Genomic DNA, 23,876 nt, shown 5'->3' with positions numbered 1-23,876 from the left:
AGACTAACACTGCCAAGCTTTTCAGACTTGGCTCTGCATCATGTTTGCACAGGGCTAGCTGCAGTGGGGCTCTCATCTGCACCAGGCATCCTGGACATCAGCGTAACACCATATCATGACAAAAACCTGCTGCTTTTAAACAAAGCCAGAGTTGATAAATTAATTCCGGAAACATTAACAAGGAGGAGGAAACAAACTGGGAACAACTGCAGAAGTGCTTTTAAGATCTGATAAAGCAATCTTATTGTTGTGCACACGCACACAAATACATTACAAGTTGTTGGTGATGTATGTGGAAGCTCATGCAGCTTGCTCAGGTCCAGTAAAGACAAAGACCAGCTGACCAGTACTTTACAGTATCCCATATTGCCTGGACAGTATAAACAATCTGCATCTGGGCTGCAGTTGGAGTCAGCAGTGCAGAGCCTCCAGAAAAGCCAATTTAATACAGAAACCTACTCTCCCCCATGGGTACAGCACAGCTTTTCAGGTGGCCCACATTTCATTTGCTTTTGTTTTCCAAGGCTGCTTACAGCCTCCCTGTGCCTTCTTCCAACCACCCCATAATTACTTCCACGTGTTCCGAGAAGGAAATTAAGCAAGTGCTGTAACAACACTTTGTATAATCAGCAGGGTCTCAGATTCTGCTTTTGAAACCCAAAACCCACTGTCATAAGTAGCCTTGTAGGTTCTTCCCCTTCAAAAGTTTGACTAAGAGGGTTCTCCTAAGAAAGTTGCATATGAGTTTTCATTTGAAATTCTGATTATTAAGAAATACAGAGTCCCAAAGTCTTTGCCACATGGCACAGAGGCAACTAAGGCTCATCAGGGGCCTCTCTTCCTCTCATTGACAGCTCTTCCAGTTCTAAATCTTACTCTATATTGCAACAAGGAGGAGATTATTTTAAGAGATTAAGAATTGTCAAAATAATTTGATGATCTTACAAAAAAACGAACAGACAGCTCTGCAGGAACATACGTACTTAACACAGCTTTGATTTGTCATCTTGTCCCTGCTCACCTGCTTCCAAAATCCTACACAACTAAAATCTGGTCTTAATTCAGCGGTAACCTGCACAAATACCCTGTTGTTTCCTTGTCTGCTCTTCAGTGGGTTTTCTGTCTTTTTAGGATGAAAGCCTGACACACACTACAGGGCTCTGGTGTCATGAAAAACATCTGACTCTTCAGCAAAAACAATGAGCCAGTACAGGAAAAAGCATAACTATTAACTGTTCATGCTGACTTGGACCACCAGGTTTTGGTAGGACAGAGGTGACTGATTTGTGCTACCTGGTTCGTTAAGGCCTGACTGAAACAAACACAGTCCCCCTACTGATGCTAGGTGAAGATACCAAGGAAACATACCTTTAGGACACAGCAGAGCAAAACTCATCTCTACGAGCAAGTGACAAGAGGCCTTCAATTTAGCAGTGCCTCAGGAGGCTTAACTTGCTTAAGGATTTCCATAGGACTACAAAACACTCCCACTCCCAAGTCTTCAGCCTAGTACAGTAATCAGGTTCCTTTCTACAATAAGGCCTTAGAAGTTCTTGCTATGGCAGTTTCCCAAAAGATGCCACTGTTGTGGGCTCCAGCATAGCCACTCAAGCTCTGGATGACATGCATCACCTGGCTGGTAACACTAACAGCCATAGGAATCCATTGCTCCCCTTCCACTGTGAGGTGGAACTCAGGCAGACACTACTAACCAACACACCAACCAGCTCCCCCTTACCCAAGAGGTCAGCCCATGCCAGTCTTCTAACCCTGGTTCTGCCATGGTTTATTCTGACACTTCATATATAATTGCACAGTCATGAATCTGATCAAACGACAGTTCTAAACTCCAGGGGACATGGGAATCTCTGAACTAAGATTTTTTTAGTTCAGATACACTAGCCAAGTCATTTTAAAGCTCTGCCCTGGTAGGCCTCCTTCATTCACTAATGAGCCTTTTGCAGCTGATTCATTTTTCATCCTTTCAGCAGCAGCAGCTGTTGCCTCTGACTCAGCCTACCCAAAAAGTACTAATTTGGAAGTTTGGCCAAGGCCAATCTAGTAATAGCACACACAGAAGAGATCACTTTGTGCTAAACGTTCCACTTTCATCTGTGTGGAAACCAAACTGGGAAGCTCAGAGCCCTAAGTTACTGAAGTTCCTCTCCACAGTACATCTACTGACAGCTTTGCTAGGGAAAGCAATCCTGATGTTTCAGCAATCCTGAAACATCAATCTGATACATCAATACACACTGGAGAATACTTTTTCATCCTGCCATACTGTTTCTCTTCTGACTTTTGACTCTGCTCAGGACCACTGAACATAACAATCTAATATCTGGGCAGATTTGTTTATCCTTTAAGAATGACTCATCTGTGTCACGGGACTTGTCACAACAAGCACTCAGATAATTTACCACTGGCTGGGCAGAACTGCAAAGAGCTATTAGTCCTGTTTCGTTTCACTGGAAAGCCTCTCAAGCACACTTCATATTTTCACTCTAGATGTGGTTAGGTTAGCCATAAGTATTAAGTAATCTTCTCTACCAGCTTTAGAGGAGCTCAGCATCACATCACACATTTCTTCAGAGTCCACCAGGAAAAAAAAAAAAACTATAAAAAAAAACCCCACTTGAACACTCAAGTCATCCTGTTCAAAGTGGGAGGCATCTCAGGCTAGACAGAAGTACTCATGTAGCAAACCTTCCCAGAAAGTCTTAGAAACTCCCACTTATGCAAGTTCAGTCATTTAGGGCTACGTTTTCTTGAAATGACTAGCTGATACAGACTCAATCCAGACTTTAATAATTCAAAAGCTCTAAGACACACAGAGTGAAGCTGAAGAACTAATCCTCAAAGAAAAGTAGAAGTTTCTTCTACTGAGAAGAGCTAGCTATGATACACCTTTCTAAATCGCCTAACACTTTAACGGTGTTGGGCAATTTAAGAGCTAAAGAGGTAGCAAGAAAGGTGGTGCCAGACTCTGTTTAACATGCACTGAAACTTAACACCTACTCAGTACATGGTCTTCTCTATTTACTGGCACTACATGTAACCAGAGAGTGTTTTTTGGAAAGAAGGGAGGTGATCCAGTGAAGCTTTTCGCTAATCTCGCTTTGTGACTAGAGCATGACTAGCAAGAGGCATCGAGGTCTGGTGGGATGCTGCTGCTACTTCGATTTACCAGTCACAGAAGACATCAGCAGCTCTGGCAGAACAGGCAAAGTCCCACACATTCTGCACAGAGTCTGCTGGGGATAAAATGACACATGGAAAGTAAATAGCAACTCAGTATAATGCTTACAAATGCCGTGTATAGAAGAATTCAGATTTTCAGCCACCTTCACTGAGAAGACTGTCTTGCCATACAGATATTGTACTTCAAACTGTTTGTTTTTATATCTCCATTTTCCTAGTTCTGACCAACAGCTCAAAGCAAATATGAAGTAGCAAACATGAAATCTTTCTTTCTGTCTTTCTAGTTCCTCATCCCAAACACCCGCAGGGTAAACACAGCCAAACCAGCTTTGGGAAACAGCTCAAAAACCAAACTCCTTCCACAGCTGGCAAGAGAAGTGTTCAGAGAAGATGTGCAGAAGAGGTTCTTAACATTAAATACGATTGTCCTTTGATGCTTTCACTATAGCTATTGGAATCAAAGCACAGGCATGTCAAAATATCCAGCTGAGAAAGCAAAAAAAAAAAAAAATGGTCAGAGGTAGCAACTGCCAAGACAGAACCCATTCATAGCCCTCGATGACTGACAGAAACATAAGAAAAGATGAAATACAATTCCTTCTATTTGACATATAAAGAAATCATAAAATACAAATCCAAAACCCCAAAGTATAACTATTTTCAAAACAAAATCTTCAGGAAATAGATCAGATCTCCACAATAACTGCTAAACTTTAGTCTTGTCTCTCTGCACTTTCTTACAAGGAGAGACTGAGTCTACAGAAGACTGAGAGGGGATCTCACCAACACATACAAGTATCTCAAAGGTGGGTGTCAAGAGGATGGTGCCAGACTCTTTTCAGTGGTGCTCAGCGACATGACTAAGAGTAGTGGCCATAAATGGAAACACAAGAAGTTCCACCTCAACATGAGGAAGAACTTCCTTACATTGAGGGTGGCAGAGCACTGGAACAGGCTGCCCAAGGACGTCATGGAGTCTCTCTCTTTGGAGACATTCAAAACCCACCTGGCTACATTCGTGTGTAACCTGCTCTAGGTGACCCTGCCTTGGCAAAGGGTGATATCCAGAGTTCCCTTGCAACCCTAACTATTCTGTGACTCTGGAAAAAAACCCCAAACATTCTCATAATGCTCTTATGATGGGGTTGCTTTTCACAGAATCATAAATAGCTTGGGTTGCGAGAGACCCTAAAGATCATCTAGTTCCAACTCCGATGTCATGGGCAGGGACACCTTCCACCAGAGCAGATTGCTCAGAGCTCCATCCAACCTGACCCTGAACACTTCCAGGAATGGAGCATCCACCACTTCTCTGGACAACATGTTCCAGCGCCTCACCACCCTCCTAATATCTGGTCTAAATCTACTCTTTCAGTTTAAAGCCATTCCCCCTTGTCCTGTCAGTACATGCCCTTGTAAAAAGTCCCTCTCCAGATTTCTTGTAGGCCCCTTCAGGTACTGGAAGGCTGCTACAAGGTCTCCTTGGAGCCTGCTCCAGACTGAACACCAACCCTCTTGGCATACCTTGACAGGAGTGGTGCTCCAGCCCTCTAAGCATCTTCATAGCCTCCTCTGGACCTGCTCTAACAGGTCCATGTCCTCCTTATATTAGAGGCCCTAGAGCTGGACAAAGTACTCCAAATGAGGGTTCAGAAGAGTGGAGCAGAGGGGCAGAATCACCTCCCTCAACCTGCTGGCCATGCTTCTTTTGATGGATCCCAGGATACAGCTGGCTTTCTGGGCTGCAAGTGTGCCCTGCCAGGTCATGTTGAGCTTCTCACCAACCAACACCCTCAAGTCCTTCTCTTCTCCTCAGCGCTGCTCTCAATCAATTTTTCTCCTTTCCTGGTGTTTTTGAAGCACAGCTGGCCTGACAGATGCTCAAGAGCCTTAGAGACACACAGCTCCAGTTCCTACCTACTGCCACAGAGCCACACAAAACACATCCTCATCACTGACTTGGAGATTATGGACCTTCACACCAGGGGCTGACATTTTCAAGTGGGAGGAACTGCAGCTTAGTGGCTGGAACTAGGCCTACGAACAATGGACCTAGGCCTAGAGACATGCTCCACTGAGAGCTAACCTGAGGTTTTGGCTCCCTGCCTCAACGTGCCCCTTCAGAGAGCTTTCCTGTCTGCCTTTGTGAATATATGGTTTCAGTTAGTTTGGAGTGCCCAATGTGATGATTTAAGGGTTCTTGCCGGCAATGTAATTAATTTCAATGACAAAGATTTAATTGCCTGCTTTAATATTCATGTCTTCTTTTTCTATACCAAGAAAGCCAACCCAGATGCAGGATTTCACAGTTCAGTAGTTTTTCCACACAGGTCTCTCTGGCCAGGAATTTACTTCAACCTTTCTTGCCATAAATTGGACTGTCACATGGCTAAGGATGCATATAGTACATTACCATCTTGCAGTGCTACCATCTGTTTTCTTATCTTCTGCCACTTCTTTCATGCCAGCTGGGTTTTTTGTATTATTTGTGACATTTCATTAAGTTTCATTTATTGTTCTGAGGCACTTATTTGCTCAGCATTCTCAAGTGGCTTCCTTCAGCTACATCCTCTCTATACAGCATCACCAGTCATGTCAGAGCAGTTCTTGCTAAAACACCAGGAGTATTTCTCAGGGCAATGTACATATAACAGAATAACAACAGTGTGAAAACACTCGATTGAGTTTTGGTTACATAAAGTATCATGAATCAATGGCAGCATTTTACCAGGATCATTCTTGACTTTGACAGGCCAAGCCTGATCGATACTATTATCATCTCCTGCCAGTCAGACCTTGGTGCCTAGGACAGTGCCTTATTGAAAAGAGACTGCTGCAGGCCAGGTTCTTCCAGACAAGTCAGTTGATTTGCAGATGCTGTTACAAAACCCTGTTTCCTTGAATACCACAAGAACCAAAACAACGTGAGACCATTTTGCTTGTTGCCCTATGCACTTCCCAGTCAGCATTTACAGCATCAAGTTGGAGAAATTTCAAGTCCTCCTTGAGTTTCTTAAAGGTTTTCTTCCTCCTTTCTGAAGTCCTACTGCTCCTCCTCAGAGCCATCTTCTACCAAACGTTTATTTGAAAATTCCTGCTCAGCTCCAGCATTCCCTCTCATCAGACAGTAATTTCAACTACCTGGCTCCATAAAAGTGATAGTGTGGTGAAGTGGGGTTTGGTGCATGTGTTTTGGCTTTGTTTGGGATTGGGTGTTTTAAGTTGTTTTTGTAGTTTTGTATCTTTCAGCAATGTTTAAGTAAAAATGTTAGTGGATAGTAATAGCATCCATTGCATCACTACTTTCTCCTTTTTGTCTAAATTGTCAATCCAGCAGGACAACACTTCAAATTTGGTTTCAAGAGCTGCAGAACCATCTTCACAGAGAGATTTGTCAGAGTGAAATGCTGATTTTACAATACAAAATGTCATTATAACAGCTCAATTCTGTGATGTTCTAAGAAAGAGGATGAGGTGGGAAAGCCAGGTCATTCAAAAAAATCAACCCCAAATAATTACCCAAAGGATTTATTTATTTATAGGTTCCCTAAAGCACAAAATCTCCTCTGCTACCCTGGTCTACACAGAATACATATGTATAGACACTGATCTAGCAGACAGATTTCACAACCACCACCCGACTTAGGCTTTGGAAAGGAGACAGTAAGCAAGAGCAACCAAGACAGTAGGAGAAGTTATAGTCTGTCAGCTAAAAACAACAACATAATCTTCCCCAAATCATGCAAGAACAAAGGAGTTTCAAGTTCCTTACACAGAAGAAAGAGTATTTCAGATGCTCCCCAAGGGAAGAATGCAGCAGAGGAAGCTGCTGCAGCATGCCTGAATGCCACAGGAAGTGTTCTGCTAAGCACAAACAGGGATAATTCATAAGTATTCCCTGCTTCCTCAGAGCTGGGGCCAGAGCTCAGAGGAATGCTGGGAACACCCTGGGGAGCCCTCACACTCACGCAGCTGGACCCAGATCTGCCTTCTGTATCATGACATGAACACACATGGCATGAAGCAAGTATCCAAATCCCAGCTCTTCCCCAGTATCAGTGCTCCCAATACTAACTACCTGTCAACCTAGAAGGAAAAAAAAAAAAGGCAAAAAAAAAGCTGCATCTATTTTTTTCCTACTAAGAGTGTTTATACCACAAAAGCTTAAAACAGGAGGGCAGAGATTACACTCCCTCCCCCTCCAGAGCCAATTAACAAACCTGCCTTACACACACCTTCCTGGTCCTCACTAGGCTTCTGCTAATCAAGCCTGGTATCAGGCACCTATGGGTGCTGGGCACTGACTCAGCAAGCCCCATATCTGTGAAGAGGTAGCTCACAAGCACATGATCTGACACTTTCAAGAAAAACTCAAGGTCTCTCAAAACATAAGGCAGCGCATGCCCTAACAGTTGACCTCATGCATATTGCCAAGTCACTTTTTCAGGGAGCTGAAGACTCTCTTGCACAGGACTCCCCAGTCAGAGGGTTCAGTTAAGGTTCAGTTCACTCTGAGGCACCAGACATCCACACACAAGGCTGTGAGATATGGCACAGAGCCTTCAGGATCCCTGAGCCCTTCCAGAAATGCAGCTGAGGGGCAGGCCAGATGTGCAGGCCATTGACTTCAGCCCACTCTCAGTCACTATGTCTACACCTGAACACTTCCCATGCTACCTACTTCAACATCCCTACTACTACTCCTAGACCAGCATCTAGCCTTACCTCCACATCCCCTGTAGAATTCAGGGCCTTTCTACACTCCATGAATTCCCTGAACTGAGAAGTCTCTCCTCATTTAAATAGATAATTCACTAGTTAATGCAGTATCTCTTTCTCCTTACAGCAGATGTTCAAATTCCTCCCTCTGGATTGTAATTCAGTAGAGGCAGTAAACCACCAAGTGTTATGGCCAGATGGAGTTTACCAGTTGACAAAAATGAAGACCCCAGACACAGTGAAAATAAACAGTACACAGATAATGTCCCTAGACCAACTGTTTCCAAGATGTAGTAATTCTATGCCAGGCGACACCATGATGTCTCTTCAGCTGCTCAGGGTAGCTCAGTCTACCAGACAGTTTGGCAAAAATGCCCAGAAAGTGCTTAAAGGTTTCTCAGTGGTGGAGTGTAAGTTTCCCTTGTAACTTTGAGATCCATTTACTGTATGGTTCAAACTCCTTCCAGTAGTTGAAGTTTCTCACACAAAGGAAATGGAAGACTCAAAGAAATCATGCTAAAAATAGAAAAATGCAGCCCCTCAGAGAGACACATGTGGGAGCTCTCCCAGCTGTGTATGCAAACTCCTTGAAAACACTTAAATAACATCTTATGCCTGAGAACTCGTAGGGAAAAACAGCATGGAGGGAAGTTATTTTGATGTTGATAAATTAACATCCAGACTGTAAAATACAGTTCCAGAGAAAAAGTAGGAGTCCATTTACTAAACCTGTCAGTTACTGTACAGTAACTGATTTTTTTCATACCGATATAGAAAATTCCAGAGAACAGCACATGCATTTAATCAGGAAGAATAAGCATTACAGGGGAACAATGTAAACAGAAATCCAAGAGCTCCAAACCCAAAACTGATCACTTGGGTCAAGTTTGCTAGGAACACATGGTGTCTTGAACACAAACATACACCACCTAGGAAGCCTACAGATCAATCACAGGTATTACAGAGACTTTCTGACACTAAAGAGAGAAACAGTATCTCCTTTACCCAGAGTTTTCCTGATTTTGTTAATTTGTTTCCCCATCTCCCTTATATGATTGGGGGAAATGATATTTGAAGCCCTCCAGGGAAGGAAATAACAGAAACCCCACTGTCTTTGTAGTATAGCAACAGGCACTGCAGAACCATGTTTAGCAGGCAGCAGGGAGCTACCAGGACAAAGAAAGCATAAAGATTCCACAGCCCCTTCTTTCAAACTTCTGGTAATTTCCTTTCTTCCTCCACCCCCATACAATTTGCTTAGCACACAGGAGTGACTCTTTCTAACCAGATACATTCCACAGACACAGTCAGAACTTTCTTCCTGTTGCCAACACAATTACAGTGAAAGAGGTTGGTGCATTCAATTTCACAGTGCTGATCATGCTGGGCAGCCTGCAGCACCATACTTTATTCTGCCCTTTGCCCACACCTGAATTTTCTACTCACTTTTTAGAAAGGCTACTTTAGCCACACTTAGTATTGAGGGTGCTACTCAGAAGAACAGCTATATTCTGGCAGCTGATGTGGAGAGCAGAAGACAAAGCTCCTAGGAGACAACTCCTCTGTGGAAAGTAGCTCAAGTTTGGGAAAGAAGGTAGAAACATTAAAAGCACCTACCTCCCAACTGGACTTCCTCATAACAATCTGTATCTTTCATCAGGGTATTAACGAAATACTGAACAGCCAAATCTAAACCTACAGGTTCCTCTATGTCCCCTCCTCTCAAATCACTACTTACTGGTCAGAACACTCCACTGGAGTTTGACAGCACATTCCTTCTGTGCATGCACATAAGAGCCTTCTAAAATCTCAGATATGTTAGTATCAAAGTAAGAAATGCCCTTTGCCAAGACCTCTGGATTAGGTCTTTTCACCAAGGCCCCAGGCATTTCAAAGTTATTATTTCTAAAATACACGACCAAGACACAGTGCTGTCAAGATACAGATTTTCATTCTCTATCACCTGGCAACAAACCTCAGAATGGTTCTCAGTTCTTAACCTGATGCTGCAATTATTAAAAGGCCATTTTGTGGCTAAACACCATTTTACTGTGTCAACTCCCACCAGAAGTAGAAGTGATTTATCAAGAAACAGAAACAAAATTTAATATCTGGAAAACCAGTGTTCCTCAAAAGATAGGAACTGATATCTTCTCCATTCTTTTTGCTGGTATCTTGCCTGAGGACAAAGAGGGCAAAAGCCTTCCAAGCATTAGGAAAAGTCACCCAGATTATGACACTGGATGTTTTTCTCCCCATTTTTCTTCCCAGCCAGTATGGCTTTATTAATAAGGAGGGTGGAGGTGTCTGCTTATATTAAATGCCATGCTCTACTTTCATAGCCCTGCCCCCATGAGCATCTGAACTTAAAGCCACAAACACAAATCACAGCAACCTAGTTACTGCACATCAAAGCTGTCACTGTCACTCTTATTCTCAGGGTAGAAGAGACAACCAGACAGTTGACATTTACTCTTTAGCTCACAGGGTAAACAGAAACCAAATCAGAATATCTCTTCTGCTGCTCTGGAAGGATGCTGATCCCACCACTACCCTGCAACACCCACACTACCAGGCCTAGATTCCTTTCTGCAGTAACTCCTCAGGAAAGAGCGAGCTACCCACCTGCACCCGTGCATTCAACTTAATAGCTGTGCTTTTTGAAGTTCTCTCTTCCTGCTCTTTTTAAACCCCTTATCAGCAATGAAAGTCACCCCAGTGTGTAGAACACACTCTAACAAGGGCACTCTTCCATAACAGAGGCAGTTTGTGATCATATGCCTTCTTATTCATGGGCACATACCTCTGCCAATTACAGAAACTGCTTGAAGAACAAAAAGACATTCAAAGCTTTATTTTAACAATCAAAGCAGTTTGAAAGTAAGAAGGTATGATCATGTGACAGGCAGAACTATATGGACTATTATCATGTGTTCTGAAGACCACTGCTTGGAAACTTCTAATCCCAGTCTAGCACAAGTACGGGCAACAGATTTCCTATCTAGACTCAGCAAGAAGCACCCAGAAAAAGTAGTTTTTTCTTAACACTCCATTCTGAGAGAGGGTCACATGGCTGCAGGTACAAAATTTGGGCATATTAAGTGACTTGCACTCCTCAGTAAAAACGGCCAAAAACATGGTCCTTGGCAATGGGTACATAACTCAGAAACCCTCTTGAGCAATCACAGCCTACTAGACTGTAGTGAATTCCTGCCTAGGAGTTCAAAATAAAATACCTGTGCAGACAGAGCTATACTGCAGTCAAGGAGATATCCAGAGCCACAGTAGTCCACAGGAATAGGAAGAATAGTTTTTCAAAAGGTGCTCCTTAGGCAAGAACTAACAGTTGCTACTGTCCCATGGCATCTGCACTGGCTGCAGTCAGGGGACATGCTTGTTCCATGGCTGAGCACCTGATGAGACTGACCAAACATGGCATGTTGCTTTCAAACACTCTTCTTGACGACTTGACAAAAAGGATCACTTAGAGAACCACAAGAAAGTGTCTTACCATTGATGCATAAACCTGCTTTATTCGGCATACTATTTTCTAATAAATCATGCCCTGGGGAGCCCTCACAATGGGGCTCATGCTAATGCTGACAACAATAGAAGAGCCTGTTGCTACTGGGAAACAGAACCATCTTTCCAGGCAGAATTGCAGTTAAAGAATTAAGCTTTCTTGTATCAGTATCCATGGCCTAGCTAGGTCTGGCAATGTGTCTGTTCTCATCACAGAACTGGACAAACTGGAAACATGAAGCTCTCTTGTAGGGCTGGTAGACTTTTAGTACACAGTTGTTATTGTCTGGGGGTACACACCCATCAAAAGAAAAGGAAAAGGCATATGGTACTACCTTGCCTTCCTGGAACAACTCAGAATGGACTGCCACCACTGCAAATTGTTTATGGGAATGGATTCAAGCCTTCTTCCCAATGCTCTCTCAATACGATTACCATCAAGTAACCTTTGGAGAAAGCCAGCTACAGTGCCTCTTCATGGATTTCCAGCTCTGGTACGTAGAGTAATCTCATGTTACTCAGCTGTCATGGGAATTTTGCGGCTCTCCTTCAGTAATGTACTGCCTACAAATTTAGGCAGAATACTAAATCCCTCTTTCAGATTGCAACACACTGAGCAAAATTGTCAGTAATGTTTGCATGACTTGAGAGATCCTCTCCCAGTTGATTACCAATGGGACACCAGCACTTCGGAAAATGTGATGGTAAATGTACCTGACATCAGGGCCATCCCACCAGATATCCTCCTAATTTAAAGAAAATGCAATGGTATTTTTCTTTGCGATTTACTTGCTTAGCTGCAGTATCACTTTATAAGGACTTGTTCATGCTGCTGAAAGAACAAACAATTTAGTGGAATCTAAACTATACCATCAAGAAGTGAGGAATTTCTGACATGAGCTTTATTGTCCAAAGATCCTTTTCTGACTTTCTGCTCTATCTCCTTTCTCCCACCTCATGCACTCTTGCTGCTTGTTACACAGAATCCTATTACTCTGTGCAACCATTTCCTTTCCATATTTATCTCTATTTTATGCTGACAGGAACAAAAGAAAGAATAACTTCATTATAAGGATCTATTTGAAAGTCAGCATCTCACTTGCTTCCCTGCATTTAAGATTGCATCTTATTGCCCTGGTTTCTCCCCTCCCAATACATCAGAGGCATATTAATTCAGCTCCCAACATCTACTGACACAAAGCACTTGCAACAAGGGATTATTGCAGTTAAGGTCTTATGTCTTCAATTATTTTCACTGAATTGCCTCTTCTTTTAAAATTTGCAGTCTTGTTAAAAGTCCATTTGAAAAAAAGGCACAAGTTCACTAGTAGCTATTTCCAAATAATTAAATTAATTAATCCAAACAGGGAGCAAGGGAAACAAAACTACTTTCTCCTTCATGCTTTTTTCCTCCCTCCTCTTACTCCATAATAATTATAAATGCTCCTAGCCCACTAAATATTACAACCAGCACTTACTCATTCTGGGTTTTGCTGCCCTTAACTTTCTCTTGCAAGCCTTAAACAGCAATTGCCCTGAAATTGGAAAGAATGAATGAGGGTTCCCTCCCACACTAAACCTAAGACTTGATCAGTCCCTCAGAAACCAAGCTGGTTTTTGTTTCCTGCAGTCTTTAGTTCTTAGTTTTTTAGTTCGCAGCATTCAGATTTACGGTTTTGCTATTTCTGCAGCTTACTTCCACCATAATACTGAATATTTAATTTCTATCGTCACTACCAGAAAAGGTGTTTCAAAAACAGGATGCAGAAAGTCACACATCCCCAAACCAGCCACACACAGATGTACAGTAGCTAAGTTTAACTTCATATTCAAAAGGCTGTGCAACTAGAGCTGGTTGCACAGCAACTCAGTGACTAACTTCCTAAGGAGACAGCTGGCAGATTTGCATAGCTGTGTCTGCTGGTGCATGTACAGAAACTGAAAAAAGAAGAGGACAAGACAGAGTAACCGCAGTGACTTGAGTCTGTGTCACCCTGTGCTTTGTGTCCAGCACAGGGCGCCCAGAAGCTCTACCGTCACTCAGAGCAGGTTCAATGGAACATCTAATGTTTAAGACACTCCATCCTTGTTGAAGTTTATAGACAGACATGTGCTCTATAGAAATACACAGATTAGAACAGGCCTGGAGACTGACAGTTAGAAATACACTGAATAAGTGTGCACACACCTTGTCAGCAGCCACCCCACTCCTGGAAGGCCTTCCACAGTTCCTGTTCTCACACAGAGAAGTTAAATGCCAAATACACTGTACTGTGTTTACAGAGGAAACATATTCTACTCCTCCCTGATGCCCAAAGGGACAGCTTAGCTATGGCTCAGGCCTGCCATCTCTCTCTTGAAGAGCTGCAGCAGTTCTTCCAGCCAGTCTCTGGCTGTTTGTCCCTGTGCAGGAGCTGAGAGTCACCAGAGATGTCCTGGCTCCCAGCAGCACCCAGAGCAGCAAACATCCACAACTCCATCAGTACTGCTTTGCAGAACCGCTTTGTGAGCTATGCCCTACATGAACAAGTAAGAGAAGTCCTTACTGGGCACACACAAAGATTAAGGCCTGGGAACACTTCAACCTACACATATAATAACATCTCTTCAAAACACACCTTCCCCTTCCTGTCCAATAGTACACATACAGCACTAGCAATACTGCTCAAGACAAGGCTACAGGCAACCACCAGCATTTTCTGCTGCACACCCTCCAACTGTGCTCAGTCAAGTCAAGGGGCTCCTATTTTGGACACCATGGGTCAGATACTAATTTTAAGGGTCATACATGGTTGGAGAGGTTGCACAAATACTCTTGCTTCTCTCCGGTATGCAAATAAGGCAATTCCTTTTGTTCTCTTGCTCCAGGGACAAGACAACCAACCTGCCTGGCCTGACCTGTCATTTCTACAGCTAATGGAACTGGAGAGGAGATAGCAAGCACAGGAGTATTCCACTAGAGCCCAGCATATCTAGAGCCTTAATGCAAGTTTCCAGCACAAGTAACATCAGAAAGGGAAAGTAAACTCAGTGAAAAACAATCAACTGAAAATTGGTCAGAGGTGAGGGTAATGCAACAGAGTTGTAGGAGTCAGGAGTTAAGTTTCAGTAGAGAAGCTTTGTTGCTAAACAAGACCTTCTAAGAATACAGTCATTTTCCCACGGAACCACCTTGAAATCCTCTACCTGGGCACAGAAAGGGTTTTTTGGTACTACAAAACATATGGAAGGCAGAGGATGAATAGGATGCATGTGCTGCCCATTTCCTTTGGCTGAAATACACAAGACAAACTCGTATAATGACCATAACTTCCTGTAAACATGACTCCAGGATACTCCTCTAGCATATAGCTGTAATACCAACTTTTCCATCAGGAAATCCTCAGGCAGCCAAATCAGCAAGAAAGAATGCTATCAACAACAACTTCACATCTGCCAGCCTACATTTAGGCCAATAAACAACTAGCTTCCCTGCAACAACAACCACCCACGTTTAACACGGTGTGGACACCTCCACCAACCCTTCAGGATCCACAGGCAGGTAGGGAAAAAAAGGCAGAAATAACCAGAAAGCAGCTTTTCAAGTAACAGCCAAAATACCCTCCCCTCAGAACCCGGGGGTTGTGGTAATCCCCTTTTTGAAATGCTAATGTCATTACAACCATAGCACCAGAAGACAAGCAGTGGGGCCTGGGTGACAGAGCCTCTGCTGTGCTCTTACACAGATGATTTAAGCTGAGCCTTTTGTAACTCTCCTCCCCAAAGCTCCCTGCCTGGCATCATGCTTGACAGGAGCTGCAGCTGCCACCCGACCCTGCCGAAGAGCAGGGGTGCAAAGATCAAGCTGATGAATTCATGCGTGCTTGGCAGGGGTGGGGGCGCCGCAGCCTTGTGTTCTCCGAACCCACACACCAGAAGAGATGGGCTCGGGCTTGAAAAAGACAAAGCAAAAGGTCCCTGACTGCTCTCTTACTACTGCTAAACAACTGCACAACAGTAAAAATCATTACAGCTGGTCATTAAACTGGACACAACAGGTATCACTAGAGGAAAGCACAGCTCAAAGAAACTAATCAACATAAATACACCTATCCTTACCACCCCAGGAACCAGCTCAGCCTCGGGATCCTTCCCATGGAGAAAGCTACTCCAAAGGAACGGAGAGCAGTCAACTTTCCTGCAAAAGCAACTGGAACTAGTTGCTGTGGGGAGATCAGAGCCCAGACCAGACACCACAAGTTTCGCCTTGCCACCACACGACATGTAACAACTGACAGATGGTTACCAGAGGGCTTTCTAGCTTCGTTTTCAATTCAGTGTTCAGTTTTCACTGCCCCTGATACCAATCAAGGAAATAACAAGGAAAACCAACCTCAAGGAATGATTCTGTTTTAAATACTACAGGACTTACTGCAGAAGTGTTTCCTACAATTTACCATTTCCTACCATCTCCCAGAGAACCTCCCACTACAAGAGAAAAGGGAGACCATCACCACAATGAAGTAAATCAAGCTAAGTTTTACACTAGGTGAAATACAGGTTAACTGGAAATGCAAACTATAGACCAAAACATTTGCCACTCACAAACATTGCTGCATTCACAGCAAATCCCACTTCACTATGAGACTGGCTGAACAGAAATAATACATAAGAGCCTCAAATCCCTCTGTTGGAAAAGAAACCTTAGAAGTTCAGTCATCCCACTACTGCTTAGGTGTTTGAACTCCTGTCTATAGAGAAATACCTGCATTTAATGAGAAGGCCTCTATTGCCACACGACTCTGGAAAGCAAAAAGTGTTCGGTTTCATTTGTGCAGGGTGCACACTTGCAAGCAGCTTTGAAATGCTGGGTTCAGTGTAATTTTTAAATGAAAAACACAAAAGCTCCAGTTGTCCCTTGGTGCTACTAACTAACCAAACTCAGGAGAAAAATTTCCCCCACCTAAAGCAACTAATGAAGTCAAGAGTTCAGTGGATGGAAGCAGACTTAATGATAAGATGCTTCCCTGCTGTCAGAGGATGTAGAACAGACATTAATTTTCATTCTCTCAAATCTCTCCATGGCAGCTGATGCAGCCAAGCATGAAATACTCCTGACCTGCCTCAGACAAGTGCTGAGTGGCCAGAGATAGGCAGTAAAATAGTTATGAATTTGCTCACCCTGACTGTAGTCAGAGAATGAACCTCTGCACAACACTCCTAATTAGCAGCTTCCACCAGTCCCTCTTCATTTTACTGACAGCAAGAATCAAGGATGCTAGAAGCAGCTCTACCTGTGTACCAGATGACAAGCTGCAATGTCCCCTTTCCCCCCCACACACAGTCATACCACTACCTACCCAAGGACTCAGCTCTTACATAGGATCAACTCATGTCTAGAAAGACCCAGTTAAAGTGGGATCAAACATGACCAAGGCAACCCTGACAGGAAAAATAAAGAGGAAAAAAAAGAAAAAGAAACAGTTCTCTGAAAAGGTGCTCCAGCCCTGAAGAGTCTCCACAGCTGGAGGCACATGCCAGGAGGCATGTCAATTCTCCAGGGTGCTAAGAGGAGACAGAACTTATCACAGGAGTCAATCACTTTTGCACAGCACCCACACTGCACTTCCAGTGTGTTCGCCCACCAGGGGCACGGCCTTATGCCAGCAGTGATCTGGCCACCATTGCACACACCTCCCCTCCCACACAGAAGTGTGCTGACAGTGCCTGACTGCCAGTCCTGTGACCTGCCTCTATTTGTTTCACTACCACTTCCGTGACTCAAAACTGAACAGGGATCCTGTACCAACAGACAGCTCAGCTCTCCCAGCACTGTACCTCTCCCCCAGCTATTCCAAAAGTGAAGTCTAGCTTACTTAAAGCTATGGAGGTGACAGCCACCATCAAAGCACAAACTATCAGAGACAACATGTAAGTATTTGAGAAGTAAATGCAAGTAAAGAGATTCAAAGTGGGAACGCTCAAAGGTCAACCCTGCTTTAGGCTAATGGCAAGAACATTTGCAACAAGACTAGCATTTTGGGAAAGGCAAAGAAGTGGAATTCTAAAGCCATACAACTGGAAAAATAAACCTGCCAACCTCACTGGTTTCACTAAGACTTGCACTCACAGGGAAATTCATCACAGCTTGTGACTATGTTTGGATTTTTTCAGTTTATGTATCAAAAATTAGTAATTTCCTCAGTTGACAGGAAAGTGACATTGAACATAAACACTCAAATTACAAAGCCTTTATCTTTTCTTAGTATCTTATAAACTAAGTCAATTACACCCAAGAAAGTGTTTACAATGAAACCTGAAGATTGTTCTCCAGGAGCATTCAATGGTTACTTTTGCTAGGGAAAGCAAAACCACTGACAGAATGGAAGTACTTAGCTATAGGATGATACTGTTACTTCACACTTTGCCTGCAGCATAACACATGGCTCAGCACAACTCTGACAATACTGGTCCTTTTCAAGAAGCATGTCAGCAGGCCTAAAACTTGAACTACTGAAGACAAGTTACACAGCAAGGGCATCTCCAGGGCTCTGAGTTTCAAAGACAGATGCTCTGCAGTTACAAGTGGAACAGGCCCAAGGAAACTGTTCAAAACTCACATTTCTCCCTTCCCAGCTAGACCGTATGACTCACCAGAAGGACATTCCTAAAGGCCTCTGCAGCATCAGCTAAGACTTTTGGAGATAAACCTCCAGGATGCTGGTGGTCCAGAATAAAGGCAGCACCAGAAGTCCCTAAACCACTCTAATATAATTTCATCCACACATACAGTGACACACAGACCCCACCTGGAAAACATCACCATCAGCAAGGAGTGTTGGCAAGGTTCCAGGGTCAGGCAGCTTTAACAGGTTTATCTTCTTTACAAAAAAGGGTTCCTCTGTAGTGGGTGAAGCAGTCAAATGCAGAACAGAGGAAAGAGCAAAGCAGCTTTTAACTATAAAACTGGACACAAACTAATAAAAGCAGAACTTAAAGTCAGATACTACTCTAAACATGGCAGAAACTTTCACTTGAAATTCCTCAAGTATCTTCTTTCATACACAATTGCTCTATGGTCTTTCACAGTTTCTCACTCCCAGACCACCATCCATGACATTTGATCACTTATAGGCAGACACAGCCAGTCCTCCAGTAATTTGCATCTTCACCCTGCTCTGCTTCTCCCTTCAGATTTCTGCATTGAAACTTCAGTCCCTGGAAGGAACACACACTTCACGATCCTCAAGTTCTTAAACTCTGTCAGTGTCTCACTGTTCAGTCCTGTTGCATATGGAAAAGCCTCAAAACTTTGATGTTGCAAAGGCATCCTCCTGCATTAAGAAACTCTTACCTAACCCTTAAGAAATAAACACACATACACATATTTCTAGTAGAGTCCTTCCTCCCAAAGCCATACTATTCACAACCATTCTAATCAACTTCTTGAGATTAGGCAGTCTTCTCAGCACAGGAACTCCAGAAGTTCCCCTCCTCCTTCCATAACAAAAGAATCACTGTACTAGGCTGGGCCAAAAGCTCATTTTATTCTTAAGGGTTCAGCAACAAGCCCATTCTAGACCAATCCCACCTAGCACATCCTATAACTCATCTAAGCAGCCCCACACCTAAAGGGTTACACTTCAAATCCTTCAACATCTGGAAGCACATAATTTGACAGTCCTCCAACTCCAGGGCAACACTTTGCAGGAGCAGAGCCTCAGGGGAACTCCTGTTTGTAGAGAAAGATGAACACTCCCCAGAGGTTTCAGTTCATTAAAAGGAAAATGTGGTTTCAGATGCAGATCAACACACACAGATAAGCAGGTACAACCCCTTGAGACAAGGCCATGATCCTGTCACTGGGTCCCAGTAACTCTCACAAAGGTACAAACATTTCTGAGCTTGCTGTTTGAGTGCCTTCAGTGCCCTATCTTCACTCCTGACTAAGAGCAGCTTGTTACCAGCAGCGTTTTAGCAATCCTCTTCTAGACACAGATTGCTGAGTTTAACAGAGACTTGACAGATCCAGACACAGAAGCTGAAGACTCGACAGTCTACAGTTCCTCCTTATCACCCATGTCAGCATGCTGAGGACATATCCACAGCTTTACACATCACACAGCAGCTATTCCAGCAGTATTTGCACTAACAGCCCAAGCTGAAGTTTGCCACAGTTCCAGAGCAAATTTACTTCTTGATCTGCCATCCCTGCTGCAGAGTCAGTAACAGCTGGCAGCATAAACAGGAGGTGGTAACTGCTTGTGGCACTACAGTTGAACATAAGGGCTGGAGAAGCAGTGGCAGACATAGGTTGCACGGATGAAAAATATTCCACATATCCTAAAAACATAATGTCTCAGTTGCAATGGTAACCAGCGTAGGACTCAAGAGGGACATGAGGAGGAAAGCAAAAAATTGTCAAATGGAACAAGGTGATAAGAAGCAGACTTTCTTCTATCCCACTGCCAGGACTCTTCCCATGGTACTAGGAACAAACTCAAAACTCTTCTCAAATGATTGGCTCAAGCAGATGAAAAGGAAAGACTCAGTGATGGCCAGGCTGGATGAGGCCTTGAGTAGCCTAGTCTAGTGAGGAGGTGTCCCTGCCCATGGCAGGGGGTTGGGACTGTAAGGTCCATTCCAACTCCTAAAATTCTATGATTCTATGATAGAAGGAAGCTGCATAAGAAGATATCTGTACAGAAGTCTGTATCTTCAACCTAGCAGGCAGCAGTCATCAAGGGACACCAGGATGGTGATGAGTCAGAACCTGGATTGTAGTTCACAAATAGTTTCTCTTGAAGAACAATCATGCCATTCAACACCCTTCCTGCTTCTCTCTGCCATGAAGCTCCTACCAGTTTCCATCTTTCTTATTCTAACCCAAGGTGAGTTGAACCAGAGAACTACTGAGCTTTTTCCTAATACAGTTCATTTTCCTACTAGCAACCATGGCCAACAATGGAAAGCCTCTTAATACTACCTATGTGTGATACTACTCTTCTTGCCAGGAGTAATATTCAGGCACTGGATAAAAATTGAGGGTTTCATCAACTCTTCTCTTGCCCCCACCTTCTGAAGACCAAAATTTGGTAGGTGCTAAAATTCCCCTCCCACACCTTTAAATTCTTCACTATGAATCCATTTTCCTCATAATTTGCTCCTGATTTCCTCTTGTTTTCTTTTTTTTTTTTTTTTTTTTTTTTGGGTGAGAAGAGGGGAAATTTCAGATTAAACAGATCAAAATTCAGAATTTAACAAAAATTTACAGAAAATTTAATATTATTTCAAACAGATAAGAAAGTCAAATACCCTTCCCAATTCCTTCCAAAGTTGCATACTTCCATAATATGCACACTGCAAAGATTTTTGACTCTTTCTGAGCCCAGGAAATGAAAAGCAGGAGTATCCAATGGAATATATCTAAAATCATGCTCTGTGATGAAATGTTTGCTTTTGTCAATTAAAGGAAAGACTTCCTTCCTCAGCTTGTCCTCTCTGCCCTCTCAATACCGTCAGCCTCTCAAAATGTTCACAAGAAGCATCTCTCTCTACATTTTAATGAAATATTTATTCTGATATGTTGTTTTCTTGAATCACTTGAAGTTAAATACTACAGAAGGCACAGGGATCCCTTCAAGCACAGAGAAGCATAGGAAGCTGATCTCCCTCTCTCAAACTGAGGGCAGCCAGCTTTCCTAGATGCAAGAATCAAAAATGGAAAGGGGGCATAGAGATGAATCTCAGTCTATCCAACACAATGAAAAGTATAATGAGAATCCTAGATCACAGCCACTTAAATAAACCAGTAAAATATCACACTCATTTTTCACAGTACAGCAGTGAATATAAGTTTACTCACATGTAGGTCCTTTGGATTTGCTGGGCCAACCTAGGACAGACAAAAGGAAAATTCAGGATTATTATTATTATTCTATCATGGCAGTTAGCTAAACATCACAAAGCTTTAATTCATCCTTCAACTACTGAAACTGGTTAAAATTAAACAAGTTATGTGACTTCTTGAGATCCCTGTTACTACCTTCAAGGCAGTTCCTTATATCACACTGCCTGCATCAGTGTAGCAGCAGTGTGAATATTGTTATTATTATTTGAATAGTCTAATTCTGGGCCCATCCTACATCTGCTTTCTAAGCACCTTTGCAGTCTGGCCATTATTCTGCAGCTCCTCACCATGCTTCTTCATACCACTCTGCTCTTAAGCTCTCCAAAGCGACTGGAAAGAGGAATTGCACCTGAAACTGCTCCCCCTTTCCTCCATGGAGAACAGCACACTGCTTTGGGCTGATCCTGTAATTTCTCCAAACCCACACTTAGATGAAGCGTGCAGGTTAGAATCAAGATCACCCACTCATGCACAACACGTCCCCACGTTTCTGTCTGGCCATCCAATGCTATAGTGTCCTTGTTTTCATGACCACTGAATTCATCCCTGGCTGTATAAATGCCTTCCTTTCAGCTTCATAATCAGAAACAAAGGAAACCTCTGCTTTGCACAGATTCCCAAAGAATAGGAACAAGTCTGAATCTGCTCAATGACTGGAGCGCGCTCTAACAAGCTGTTCTATGCAATGCAAACAAATACCAGTGGTATCCAAGAGCTTCTGTGCAGAACAACCTTGGCACTGAAAAGACCTTAGAACAGCAAGCAGCAGATTGGCTGCATTTGCGTCAGAGACAACACACAGGAATGAAGTCGTTTCAGTTTATTCAAGCTCAATTTATCACTTTAATGGCAACCCTAAAAATTAAAGACCTAACTTTACAGCACTTCACACGTGACCAGTCAACAAAAAAATCAGTCTGCGTCTAAATCTAAATGGACTCAGATTCACTGAGCCCACATTACTATTAATTTTTAAAGGTTAATATTTAAACTCTCTCCTTTATGGGTATTGATATTTGCTTGATTCAGTATGTTTACCAACACATTTATTTGCATTCCTCAGGACCAGATAATGCTATTATCAATAATGAAAGGCCCAACCTATGTTTTGACAGAGCTGGTTATGAATCCAAGAGAGATTATCCCATTTGGAACACAAATCATAGGAAGCTTTCAGAGTATTTTAGAGACTACATGTTAAAATTTAATGAACAACTTAATCTGATCCACTGTAATTCTTCAAAAAATAGCCTTGCCAGACAGGAGAAGCATTGTGAACGAGATATAAACACATGGCTTTTGAGAGCTTGGGGATAACCTTAAGGGCCAGAGACAGGAGAGAAGAGGGGGAAAAATTAAAAATCACAGCAACAAAGAAAGAATGGAGAAGCATTATCTGTAGAAATGCAGACAAAAAAGTTGTCACTGCTCCTCTTCAACACTTAAACCACGCATCTCTATCTACTAAGCATCCTGGCTCTTAGCTACATTCCAGATGAAGCCTCAAAAAAAACCAAACAGAATAGACAGACGAAGAGCTAAGCCTCAGTATTACTGAGAAGCTTTCAAAATCTCCTTGCCTGCTCATTCCTTCATTATTTCCCTCAACTAATCTTGGAGAATTTACCAGCTGGGGGAAAAAAGGCACAACAGTGATGAAGCTCAAAAAATATTTCTGAACAGCTCTCAAATTTCCATAAATCCTTCTCTTCTGCCACAGCTTCAGTGTTTGTCCATCACCAAATGCTGTGTTTGTTTTTTGTTAAAATATGTGCAGTGGTTATTTTTATATTCATGGATATCTTCCCATGAAAAGGGAGCAGTTTCCCCAAATTCTGCAGTGTGCTTAGTGACTAAACAAGTTATCATATTCATCTCATGGCACTCAAGGATATTTGGATAGATTGCTTGAGACAAAGTGCTGAGGATTTTTCTTAAAAATCCATGCATAAATAAAATCAATTTATTACCAGAGGACAGAGCAGATGCTTACTGACTGAAAATGAGTCTGCCCTCTGCATTAACCACATGGCAAGGAGAACACGTTTCTGCCCAGAACATGAATATATCTCTAAGTTTCCTGGAACTCCAGCAATAGAATTGCTAAACAGCAAAGTTACGGCAATACAATATACCTCATATGGTTTTATATGCAAGAATCACAAGCCCTGCTTTCTCAGTCAGAGCTGAGCCAGCCATTGTCTCCATGCTTGTCGATTCTTTTATGAGAATATTCTTCAGCTTTTGTAGCAATTGTGAGCACGTCACACTGGCCCCACTTTCAAGATAAGCGCTACCGCCGAGAAGTATAATACAATCTCTTCCTTCATGTTAACATCGCTTTGCTCTGCCTGCTCTGAATGACTTTGCTACGTAAAGTAATAAAGCGAGGACGGCGAGGTAGCTGGGGACAAAGATGAGGGAAAGATGATTTTCCAGGCGCCTCGACAGTACTCTTTGTCTCTCCATCTGGCTCTCTGCTCCCTGGCTGACTCGCTCATTAATGTTACTCATGGCTGGCATGCTGCTGCAGGTGCAGCTCCCT

At 42.9% G+C, this 23,876-nt stretch overlaps 1 protein-coding gene across 1 annotated transcript in view; it reads right to left on the bottom strand.

Moving 5' to 3' along the window:
• KIAA0247 (KIAA0247 ortholog) overlaps nt 1-23,876 on the bottom strand; it is a 43,814-nt gene that overhangs the window by 17,923 nt on the left and 2,015 nt on the right. The window contains exon 2 of the mRNA XM_009076508.1: nt 21,287-21,316. Within this exon, the coding sequence (XP_009074756.1) occupies nt 21,287-21,316 (30 nt within the window). The remainder of the gene's footprint in view (nt 1-21,286; nt 21,317-23,876) is intronic.

This window comes from Acanthisitta chloris, unplaced genomic scaffold (assembly GCF_000695815.1).
Source record: "Acanthisitta chloris isolate BGI_N310 unplaced genomic scaffold, ASM69581v1 scaffold4336, whole genome shotgun sequence".
NCBI lineage: Eukaryota > Metazoa > Chordata > Aves > Passeriformes > Acanthisittidae > Acanthisitta > Acanthisitta chloris.
This window is presented reverse-complemented; position numbering and strand designations above follow the sequence as displayed.